The sequence below is a fragment of the Podarcis muralis genome, chromosome 16 (genome assembly GCF_964188315.1).
Source record: "Podarcis muralis chromosome 16, rPodMur119.hap1.1, whole genome shotgun sequence".
Taxonomy (NCBI): domain Eukaryota; kingdom Metazoa; phylum Chordata; class Lepidosauria; order Squamata; family Lacertidae; genus Podarcis; species Podarcis muralis.
Window position 1 is genome coordinate 37,742,951 of NC_135670.1, and position 11,602 is coordinate 37,754,552.

Consider the following 11,602-nt stretch of genomic DNA (forward strand, 5'->3'; position numbering starts at 1 on the left):
CACATACCATCTTGGGACTATTTAATTGCTCATCGTCTAACATTGTGTATGCCATCAAATGCCAACAGTGTCCTTCAGCTCTCTATATTGGACAAACAGGCCAAACCTTACGCCAAAGAATAAACTGACATAAATCTGACATCAAGAATCACAAGACAGAGAAACCAGTAGGAGAACACTTCAATCTCCCAGGACATTCTATACAAGATCTCAAAGTAGCTGTTTTACTACAAAGGAATTTCAGAAATAGACTGGAAAGAGAAGCTGCTGAATTGCAACTCATTACCAAACTTAAAACCATGGAGAGACCTGGTCTGAACAAAGACATTGGATTTTTATCTCATTATACATGACAAAGCCATTTTTCACCTTCTCACCCCTTGCTTTTCCCTGTAAGACCTATTGCAGTCGTTAAGAGTCGTCAACAGGCTCATCACAGCTATCTGCCAATCACCCATTCCCACCACCCTTCTGAGTAATACCCCTCCCCACCTTCTCACTATATAGAAGGATCTGGCAACTTCTGTTTCAGTGTATCTGAAGAAGTGTGCATGCACACGAAAGCTCATACCAAGAACTAACTTAGTTGGTCTTTAAGGTGCTACTGGAAGGATTTTTTTGGTTTTTTCTAGCCTTGTTATCCTCTCCCATAATATCAGTTTGGGAAGCCTTTCTTTTCTTCGTTGTGAAGACCTCTTGATAAAGTTTATAGAAAAGACTTAAGAATCCAGGAAAATCCCCATGTGGGTGTAGAAGTAAGATTTTCAGAGACTGGGGAGAAGGGCAGGGTTTATTTGTGCTTATGCTAGATGAAGCAGAATAAATTATATGAAAGATTCAAAATGTAGTTGACTGACATGAATTGTAAATTATCAGCACACTTTTCAAAGAGCATTTTGTTTAAAAAGTGCCAAGCCCTGCCTGCCTGCCTGTATATTGGGAGCTGATCTGTAGCTTCCTCTTGTGTGTCATTTTCCTCCCAGGTGCGGGAATCAGACGGGGTCGTCAACGAAGAGCTGCCCAACTGCTGGGAATGCCCAAAGTGCAACCACGCTGGCAAAACTGGGAAAGTGAGTTTCACTGGAATTAATTGTGTTCACTGGAAGGGAGCTGTGCTTTTTCCTTCCTCTTTTTTTTAAACACACGCTAAATTGCTAATCTCACTGCTGAGCAGGAGCAGCTGCCAATGTGCTCAAGGTTTCTCCCATTGCTTCACAATGCAGCCGGGAGATGAGTCACTGCAGGCAAGATATCTTGGGGGAAAGTTTTGTCTGCCGCTACTGATCTTCTCCACTGAGCAACCCCAGAGAAGTTTCAAGGAATCCCTCCCCCCAGATTATGCTCTCTGCTTTCTCCCACAAAAAATGAGAAACTGGTCACACCTTCTCTCTCTCTCTCTCTCTCTCTCTCTCTCTCTCTCTCTCTCTCTCTCTGTGTGTGTGTGTGTGTGTGTAATATAAATATAAAACCACACATGCATTAAGGACAACTCTTTTTCCATTCCATATTAACAGCTGTGAAGGTTTCAAGATTTGAAGATATACTCTGACTTGTCTTTCTACTATTATTTTAGTTTTGTTTTTGTAAAGCGACTATATATAAAACCTTACTTATTATACATATATCTCTGTGGTGCCTAAAATGTGTCCCCCCCCCATAGACTAATTTAACACACTTGATTCATTCACTTCTGGCCAGAGGCAGACAAGGGGAAAGGAGGCGCAGGGTGTGTCTCTTTAACCCTTTCCAAATCCCAACCCTGTAGCTTTAACTTCCCCTGTAGAGTTTTATATATAACTGCAATTTCATCTTGTGCAGGGGTTCAGTTCCAAGGGTGCCTCATATACTCGAACTGCCCCATGAGAGCATCCTAACCCTTTCCACAGCTGGTGCACTGAGTGGGCCTTTCTTTGTAAGCAAGGCAGAGAGCTTGAAAGCTCTCTTCACACCAGGAAAGTGTTGCATGGTTTTAATCTGTGCAAATTCCAACTGTGCAAGACTGAAATCGCACAAATTAAATGTGTGTAAGATCTGATTGTACTGTATTGCACTCTTAATGTGTCCTTCCCCCTCAACCCTTGAGGGCAGGAGCTAGCGGGTGGAGCCAACTGTTGCTGGCCCTTTAGCTCTGGCTTGAGTACAGAAAAAGGAAGTCACTGAACATTAGAGAGAACTGACAAGGTTCACTCTGACTCTATAATAATGTGGGCACAGGCCCTTGGGAAGGAATCAATGGGTTGAATTTCTGCTGCCACTTATGAGCTGTGATGCAGGGTGGAAATTTTGTGTTTCATAATATCATTAGTGACAGTAAATGGCTGCCAATTGCAAATACAGTATTTGGTGAACTTGGCCGTTTCAGTCATAATTAATATTTTTCAGCTGAACTATCCTTTTGCTTTTGCCTCTAAAGTCTTTACAAGTATTCCAGTAAATTTCACTGGGTGTGGATGCCAGCAGTCTTTTTAAAGCTTTGTTTACTAAGTGAAATCACTTTCTAGAGGCAGGGTGGGAAGATAGTGCTGACCAGCAACTTCCATCCCCATCTGGAGGGTCAGAGGTTTGCCCCCTCCCATTTTCCAGAAAACCCACGCTACTACCTATAAGCCACGACGCAAAAGCATAAGATATAAAGTTTGCTTGTGTGCTTTGTCTCCCTGGCGTACAAGCAAAAGCGCGGACCAGGGTTCAAGTACGCGTCAAACCTGCCCGGCTCTCTGCTGAAAGAGCAGAAGATCAACCGAGAGAACAAAGAGGTTGTCCCAGATGCCACCAAGCGGAAAGTCGAGTGTGAGGAGCCCCCTCGGAAGAAGTCCGATGACCATCCCAAGAAGTCTCCTGTTGACCCTCTTTTGAGGAGGAAGTCTGAGGAAGTCCACCCACGGCGGAAACGGAAATTCGAGAAGCCCCAAGAGCCTGCCATGAGGAAGCGGGTATGTGTTCTGCCTGGGGGGGGGGGGGCGGTGTTATTGGGCCTCTTTGGGAGACCTTAGAGGTGGGAAGTGGCTTTGTGAGCAAGGCCTGGTGGAAATGCTCCCAGCCTGCTTGCCCACCTACGTGGATCAACGCCAGCTATTGTGTGACATGTCGGAACAGACAAACCTGCATGTGGGATGTTGCTGTCAGGCAGGTGTCTTGAGATAGCAAGCCAAAGTGCCGCAGCAAAAGCCATAATAATAAGGCTCGGTCTTTGAGCATTCAAACGCATGAGTGCTTCACTGATGCTACCTTGTTGCAGTACCTACAACAGCCCTGTAAGGTAGGTCAGTATTCTCCATGTTGCAGAAGTCGGGCCGTTAGGCAGAGTGGCTTTCTGAAGGCCACGGCAGAGGCAAGGAGACCAGCCAGGGTCTTCTGATTCAGTGATCCGGCCTCTTGGGCTGCAACCCTGAGCGCATTCTAACCTTTCAACTTGCTTCTCAGCAGACATGCTTAGGATCTAATGGTTAACCACTATTGCTAACCTCTACCCTTTCCCTCCTTACTTTAACTATTTTATCATCATTATTTTAAAGGCAGTTGCATCTCATTTATAGCTCTGCTCTACATGATACTAATATTTATACAACATGTCGCATAGATGTTGGGGAGATGCTGTATGAATGGTAATACATTAAAAAAAATTAACTACTCTATAAAAACAAACTATGCAGTGCCTGCTCCCTTGTGCTTCAGGGGAAAGCAGGAAAGACTCTGGCTGTTGCTAAGGATCCATTCAGTTTCTAGAATTAGGGAGGCCCCCAAATGATAAACTTCTACTTTATTTTGTTCTTTGGAAGACAGAGAGTGACAGAGAGGGACCTTAAGTCTGTGTTAGAGAGCAGGTATTGCATTCGAAAGGTCCAAGGTTCAGTACTCAGCCCCTCCAGTTTAGAAGAAAAGAAATAATCAAATAACAAGTGATGGGAAAGGGACCCCAAAGAGGCGCTGCCAGTCAGTGTAGGCAGCACTGGCCTGGGATTCAATAGCTTCCTGCATTGCTAAGATTACAGCCCATTCCTAAAACAAACCTCCTTTCCTGTCTCAGCCACTAGGTGGCACTTATGGGTCTTTTCAGACTGGTGCTGCAAATCTCCCTCTTTCCCTTCCTTCCTGGTAGCTCTTTTCTTCCTTTGAAGGTGCCCTGTGCAGTCCCAACTCAATGCGCATCTTTGGGGCTGGCAAGGTCAGACCTTTTTTTAGTGTGTTTTTCCTGGGTGTTCTGTGGACATGGAAAGGTGAAAAAGCCCTTCCCTACATCCTGCTTTGAGGATTTCACAAGAGATCAGAGGATACCATCCACCCTCTCCATCTCCCCCCACCATCCCATCCTTGGAGCTCTCATAAATGTTTCCCATTCCATTAACATCATTTTTTAACCATTCCTAAATACTGGGTCCTGGTGCGACTGAGTGGCAAAGATTTGTGATCTAGGAAGCTCTCCGTTCAAATGTCACCTCGCCTGAAAACTCCTGAGGTAGCCTTGAGCAAGCCAGGGGTGATTTTAAGTGTCTTAACTAACAAGCGGGTTTACACAATTTAAAAAAGCAGCCTTGCCCACAGGCGTATAGTCAGCTTCATTATCTCCTTCCTTTTACACTGTAGATGTTGATGTTCATACTATCCAATATTTTCAGTTGTTTAATTTTTAAAATCTGTATTCTAAGAAATAAAAACGGTAAATCATGTATTTTACACCTGAATTGTAAAACCCTTGGACTGCAGTTCTTCCTGCAGGTTACCTAAATCCCCTTGGATTCTATGGGAATTAAATAGTTCATTGGTGTACAGGATTGCAGTCCTTGGTCACTGAAACGTCATACAGAAATGTTGTGTACTGTGTGTGTGTGTTAGCTAAGTTGTCTATACTAAGTCTTGTCTCTTTGCTCTCTCCCACCCCACAATCCCTTTCCGACCACAGTTAAAACTAGGCAAAGAAGAGAAGCTGTTCAGGAAAAAGGTACTACATTAAATGGTGTAGATTTCTTCCATTACTTCACTCACCTATCCAATGACTTACTGTGACTATTCTGGAAATGGCAGGTTTTGAATCTTAGATTGGGGGGAGGGGGGACGCTGGTGTGTCTTCTGCAACTCTGCCTACACACCTGGAATCTTAGCTTTGATTAATTATTGGTTCTTGCAACATGGAGATATGGTTAGCAATGAAATTCAGTCTCCCTCCCTGCGAAAAAGAAGAGCAGGCCTGCTGTTTTACTCTGCCTCTGTGAAAACCTCGCAGGCCTGTGGTAAAATGTCAACCTGAGTTAGAAAATTGTGATTTGGATGCAGAATGCCCATCATATAACTAATTTGTTGTGTGTCCTTCCTCCACATCTACTTAGAGCATGTTTTGGATGACATTTATAGTTGAGGGAATTTCTTGAGAATCTCAGGGCCCACCTGCACCACTGACTTAAAATTGATGGAGCTGTAAAAGCTTGGGCTGTATAATACCAAACTAAAATTCTGAGGGCTTTTTGTTGGAAGTGCAGGGGATCTTTTTAAGGGCCCAAGCTTTCTTCACAAAGCTACAGTTGCCCCTGAAAGGAAAGGACCCCTTGAAAGCAGTTTTAGTCTATAGGGTTGAGGGGCGCCCATTGCCTTTGTACTGAGCCAGAACCTTCCCTTTCCAGAGGCGATCGTGGAAGGCCACAGATGACCGAGCTGCCCTGGTCAAGCCAGTCCGGCGCTTCAAGCAGGAGCCTGAGGACGACCTCCCAGAGGAGCCTCCCAAAAGCAAGGAGAGTGACCAGTCTCGCTCCAGCTCCCCCACGGCGGGGCCAAGCTCAGAGGGCGCAGAGTCCCGAGACAAGAAGAAGTTCAAGATCCGGCGGAAAACCCGCCTCCCAAACAAGGAGCTGAGCAAGGAGCTGAGCAAAGAGCTCAACCAGGAGATCCAGAAGACGGAGAACAGCCTTGCCAATGAGAATCACCAGCCCATCAAGTCTGAGCCGGAGAGTGAGAGCGAGGAGCCCAAGCGGGTGCTGTGCCCCGAGCGGCCTCACCGCTTCAGCAAAGGCTTGAATGGAACCCCCCGAGAACTCCGGCACCAGCTCTTGTCCAGCCTCCGGAGCAGCACCCCCCGGGCAGCTACCCGGCCTCCCCGCTCCCTCTCGCCCCCCAAGTGCATTCAGATGGAACGTCACGTCATCCGGCCGCCCCCCATCAGCCCGCCCCCAGACTCGCTCCCTCTGGATGATGGGGAGGCCCACGTCATGCAAAGGGAAGTCTGGATGGCTGTCTTCAGCTACCTCAGCCACAGCGAACTTTGTCTCTGTATGAGGGTTTGCAAGACCTGGAACAGATGGTAAGGGGCAGCGGAGGTGTTTGCATCTTGGTGTTGGGAAGGGAACAAGTTCTAGAGAGCAGGATTGCCAGGGCCATGACATTTGGAAAAATAAAACTCAAGAAAAGTTTCCAGTGCCACCTGCAGAATCCTGTAAATCTTGGCTTTGTTTCATAAAGGGGGGGGGGGGTTTCTAGACCTCTTTGTTTCTTTTGAAAGGCGCAGGTGAGATGCTGTGGTCATATTTCTTATATCTGAGTTTGATGAACACTGATAATGGCATTGGAGAGGGTTTGGTTGGGTGTTCCAGGGAATTAACTTCCTGCTCGCTTATTTCTTAAAATCCAGTGTGATTCAGTTTCTGGAATGTTGCAGTAATTATCCAGGTATCCCTGAAGATATCATGGGCTCCATTCATGCAAGGTCCATGATAGGGAGCCTGTGACCCTCTAGATTTTGCTGGACCACCTTTCGCACTGTCCTTAACCAGTGTGTCTCCCCCCCCCCCCCCATTTTAAAAAATATATATGTTTAGGGGTACTCTCATTTTCCTACTCATTAAAATACTCAATGAGGCCAAACATAGATTCACAAAATGTTTAGGAGCATGCATACCCCCAGAAAACGCACTGCCCTTGACTATTAAGCATATTGACTGTGTCCAATAGGAGCTGGGAGTCCAACAAAATCTGGAAGGCCACAAGCTCCCAGCCAGTGTGTTAGGTGTTTACCACATGTTCAAGGAAGTCCAGGTATCTGTATCCACATCAGCATTTTGAAAAAATCTCATCCTATTTATAAAGTTTTTTCTGATGCAAAACTCAAGCTGCTCGTTGTAGGCTTCTCATTTCCCCTGGTTTTGTTGGAGGTTTTTAAAGAAATTGTGTAGGTCTCTTTGTCCCAAGTGCCAGACCAGCTTTCTTATGAAACCTTCTTCCTGATCTGCTTAGGTGCTGTGATAAAAGACTGTGGACCAAAATAGACCTAAACCACTGTAAATCCATCACCCCTCTCATGCTCAGTGGTATTATTAGGAGGCAGCCGGTCAAGCTTGATTTAAGTGGGACAAACATATCGAAAAAGCAGCTGAGCTGGCTCATCAACAGGCTCCCAGGTAGGTCTGCAGTGACTACGGTGTGCTGAGGGACTCACACACATCTCCTACCTTTTGCGGGAAAGAGGCCTAAATGAACACTATTCTCTTTACCTTGCTGAGGCCCAGAGATGGACATTGCAGCCTCAGAGCCCAGTTAACTGCTTTTAATGTTTCTGATAGTAATACTGTCTGGGTTCCTGCGTGGCTGCAGTCTGGCTGCACAGGAAATGTGGCAGACCCAGGCAGAAGTGGGAAGCAGAGCCCGATACATTAAAGGGGGCTCATGACGAGGCCTACATTTGTTCCTTTCGATAAACTCGGGGAGTTGTATGTGTTTTGTACAAGAACAACATTTTAGTGTCCTAACGACCTGCCTCTAAGCTTGGCCATTATTTATGTTCACCTGCAATATTGTTTCAGCTGTTAGTTTATTGCCCTCTGGAGAAAGGCACTAGGAATACTTTTGAAAGCGGAGCCTGGTGAGCCTGTGGCCCTCCAGATATTCTTGGACTCAAGCTCCCATCAGCCAGCATGGCCTGTGGTTTAAGTTGATGGAAGTCATAGTCCAACAGCATCTATAGCGGCACAGGTTCTTCATTGCGGCTTGTCATCCCGTTGCTTGTGTTAAGCAGGAAACTTTTCAACCTCTTATTGTGAAACTAGAACCTCCCCCCCCCCCACCCCACAGCATTCCTCAAAGAAATATTTGCTCAGTGTGCTGTGTGCTCACTTCCCTTTCTCTTCCCTAGGTCTCCGAGATCTGCTGTTGTCGGGGTGCTCGTGGATTGCAATGTCTGCTCTCTGCAGTTCCAGTTGTCCACTCCTCCGAACACTGGATGCGCAGTGGGTGGAAGGCTTAAAAGATGCACAAATGAGAGATCTTTTGTCACCACCAACTGACAACAGGCCAGGTATATCCTCTTCCTTTCTGAAGAGGAATAGCTTCCTTTGTATTTGGGCCAACACACAGAAGAAAAACCATAAATGTGGCAGTGGGTTAGGTGCAGGATTCAAATGTTTCCTGAGAATTCTAGGATTGCTTTCCAGCTACACCAGTTCTACTGATTGTGTCTCTGTGTGTATTATGTTCCTGGGTAAAATTCAATTTTATGTACCCACTTATAAAAACCCATTTTTCAAAAATCTCTATTTGGGGCAGCTGTCTACATGCAGTTTTCTCATTTGGAAGTCTAGAGACTTTTTGGAAATGCCTCTACTTCCATTGTATTTTAGGCATTGTAATCGCATATACCTTAGCCTGATGTATTCAGTGGTTAGACCATTTAATTACAAAAATAAACATTTCTCTCTCCTTTCCCTCCCCCCCGGGTCCTCGCTTCTTGTATAGGCCAAATTGACAACCGGAGCAAGCTGCGCCACATCACAGAGCTGTGCCTGTCTGGCTTGGACATCACTGACGCTTCCCTGCGTTTGATTATCCGGCACATGCCTCTACTGTCCAAGCTCAACCTCAGTTACTGCAACCACATGACAGATCAGTCTATTAACCTGCTAACAGCTGTGGGAACCACCACACGGGACTCCCTAACGGAAGTTATTTTGCAAGGTATGAGATGGGGGTGGAAGGGTGCTAATGGACAAGTCAGATTCAGCTGCCTAATTTTAAGGGCCCTGTGATGAAGGTTGAAATGCTGCCTTAAAGAGCAGAACAGCCCACTCATCATTTGATGTTCAGCTCCACATGCAGTCCCAGCACCACCTCAGTCTGGTGCTTCCTTTACATTACACCATCGCTGGAGAATACGTGACCCACCGGATGTCAGCATGGCCTGTGGTCATGGATGGTGAGAATGGGAATCCAAGAAAATGAGACAAGAGGTTTTCAAAGTGCCTAAGAAGTTTGTGCTTCTGCTAACACTCAACATTTCTTAAGGGGAGATGGGAATCCTTCGGGGGCAATTCCTTTTTGTTGGAACAAGGGGATGAGGGAGACTGGAGGCCATTTTCCAAAGTCTGTTGGGCATTAGCAACCACAGCAAACCAATTTTGTTTTCTTGTACCCAGTGCGTTATTTTCATTGTTTTGATTTTTGGGAGTTGGGATCCAGCAACATCTGGCGTACCTTGCTATACACCTTTCTCTGTAGTGGAAGCAGAGCCACAGATAAGAATAGGGTGGAGAATGCCTTGTTTCCTTCAGTTCCTTTGTTGTGGGCCCTTAGCACATAATTTCAGATAGCTGAGACACCTTTTCTGACTTAAGGGCCACAGAATGAGGACAGGAAATGCCACCCAATAATCCTGCCATCAAAGAGAGATGTTTCTGGTAGCAGGCAGTGTGTGAGGTATTTTGTGGAAAACTTTTGTAAGCACCTTTGAGCCTTATAAAGTGGGAGGCAAGTGTTCCAAGTAAGACTACCTTTCCTTCACTCTCTCCCCTCCTCATTGCTTCATGTTTTTGTTTATCTATATGCTGTTCTGAATGTGGCTCCTGATTTAGAAGAAGTAGCAAGGCCAGAGCAGTACAATCGTACCTCTGAAGTCAAACAGAATCCATTCCGCGAGTCCATTTGATTTCCAAAGCGCGGCTTCTGATTGGCTGCAGGAAGCCCCGTCAGACATTTGGCTTGCAAAAGAATGTTCGAAAACCGGAACAACCACTTCCAGTTTTCGATCGTTTGGGAGCCAGAACTCTCGGCTCCCAAGGCATTTGGGAGCTGAGGTATGATTGTAATCCATATGGATGCAACAGGTAGCCTCCTCAGAGGGCTTCTGGAGTGGCTGTGATTGGGTTATTCAGTTGCAGCCCATGCAAAAACACATCTAAGCTTCATAGCCCTAGCAAAGGCCTCTTAAGAGTTTAAGAATGGGTCTCCTAAGCCAACCTTCCTCCTATTTTTTGTCTCCCCGACAGACTGCAACAAGGTGACAGACCAATGTCTCTCCTATTTCAAGCGGTGTGGGAGCATCTGCCGGATTGATCTGAGGTACTGCAAGCAAGTGACCAAGGAAGGTTGTGAGCAGTTCATCGCAGAGATGTCTGTGAGCATTCAGTTTAGTCAAGTGGAAGAGAAACTGCTGCAGAAGTTGAGTTAGTGTTTACTGGGGCAAGTTTGTAAATAACCAGGAGCTGGAAAAAGGACTCCAGGAGACCACAGAAGGAATTTTATTTTCAGTTGGGAGATGTGGAATATGCCAAGTTGGGGGACTGTTTGGGCTGTACAGGAACATGTGGTGTTGAAACCATCCACAAAGCGCTCTAGCCTGGATGGGATCTTTTGACACTTTGCCCAGGCTCTTTACATACCTGCCTCTGGTGACAGCAAAGGATTCATGCCTAGAAGAACACTGAGGAACACCTATTTATATACCACAGCTGGAGCATGTGTAAATTTTTAAAGCATTTTTGAAAATGTCAAAAGCAATGTTAATTCTGGGGTTATTAAGGTGGGCCATTACCTGTTTTTCTGCCTTTTGAACTTTTTTTGTTACATCCAACGTTATGCAGAACTATTTTTGTACAAATTTGTTTAAAAAAGTTATTTATGCAGAGTTACTGAATGCATTGCAGGTGTTTGGTCATTGGTTTCAGATTGCCAAGTTTTATCTTGAGATAGAAGAGAATTTGAACTTCTTCCCACTTAAATTACCTGCTGAGAGTTATACCCCAATTGGGATGGGGGAGGGGGGAGTAGGTTAATCCTTTGAAATGAAAAAGCATGTTTAATGGAAGTTTTATATACTGCTTTGTATAACACTGTAAGCATGTTGTGGAGAAAAGGAGGTGTAAAATACAGATCAAGAACAAACAAGTTGCCAAGTTTTTCCCTGTATAAAAAAAACACATATTTTCTCGACTGAAACTTCCAGTTACAGCTGTGCATATGGGAAGGCATTAAAATACTCTACCTGCTGTAAAAAGTCCATTTATATCAAACAGTTTCAGGGTTTGAGTGAGTTCTTGTTGTCCATATTTAACCTGGTTAATTTCTGATTGTCACGAAAGGGGGGGATTTCAGTATTGATAAGTGCCATTGTTGTAAAGTGGTGGTGAATACCCCCAACCTTCCTTCCCGATACAGTTTTACCTCTGTTGAATTTGTATAAATGATTGTACAAAAATGGAGAGGTGACCTGTGCATTATGTTCAAGTTGGGTATTGAGCAGGAAACTGCTTGTGCTGCAGGGGCAAAAGAGAATCAAACCCTTAATGCCACTTCTGCCTTGGGCTGGCAACTGGAGGCTAGTTTGGCCTAGCAGCTATGACAACAGGCCTGC

At 45.4% G+C, this 11,602-nt stretch overlaps 1 protein-coding gene across 8 annotated transcripts in view; it reads left to right on the forward strand.

The window, feature by feature from the left end:
• The window catches only part of KDM2B (lysine demethylase 2B), an 88,344-nt gene extending 76,896 nt beyond the window's left edge, over window positions 1–11,448 (forward strand). For 6 of the 8 annotated variants that reach the window (XM_028709290.2, XM_028709292.2, XM_028709291.2 and 3 more), the window contains 8 exons: window positions 984–1,070; window positions 2,661–2,933; window positions 4,901–4,939; window positions 5,616–6,289; window positions 7,219–7,382; window positions 8,114–8,275; window positions 8,713–8,931; window positions 10,239–11,448. In XM_028709290.2, coding sequence (XP_028565123.2) covers window positions 984–1,070; window positions 2,661–2,933; window positions 4,901–4,939; window positions 5,616–6,289; window positions 7,219–7,382; window positions 8,114–8,275; window positions 8,713–8,931; window positions 10,239–10,420 — 1,800 coding nt within the window. In that variant the 3' untranslated portion in view covers window positions 10,421–11,448. The remainder of the gene's footprint in view (window positions 1–983; window positions 1,071–2,660; window positions 2,934–4,900; window positions 4,940–5,615; window positions 6,290–7,218; window positions 7,383–8,113; window positions 8,276–8,712; window positions 8,932–10,238) is intronic. The other 2 variants (XM_077920834.1, XM_077920835.1) reach the window with 1 other exon arrangement.
• Window positions 11,449–11,602: the final 154 nt, after the last annotated feature.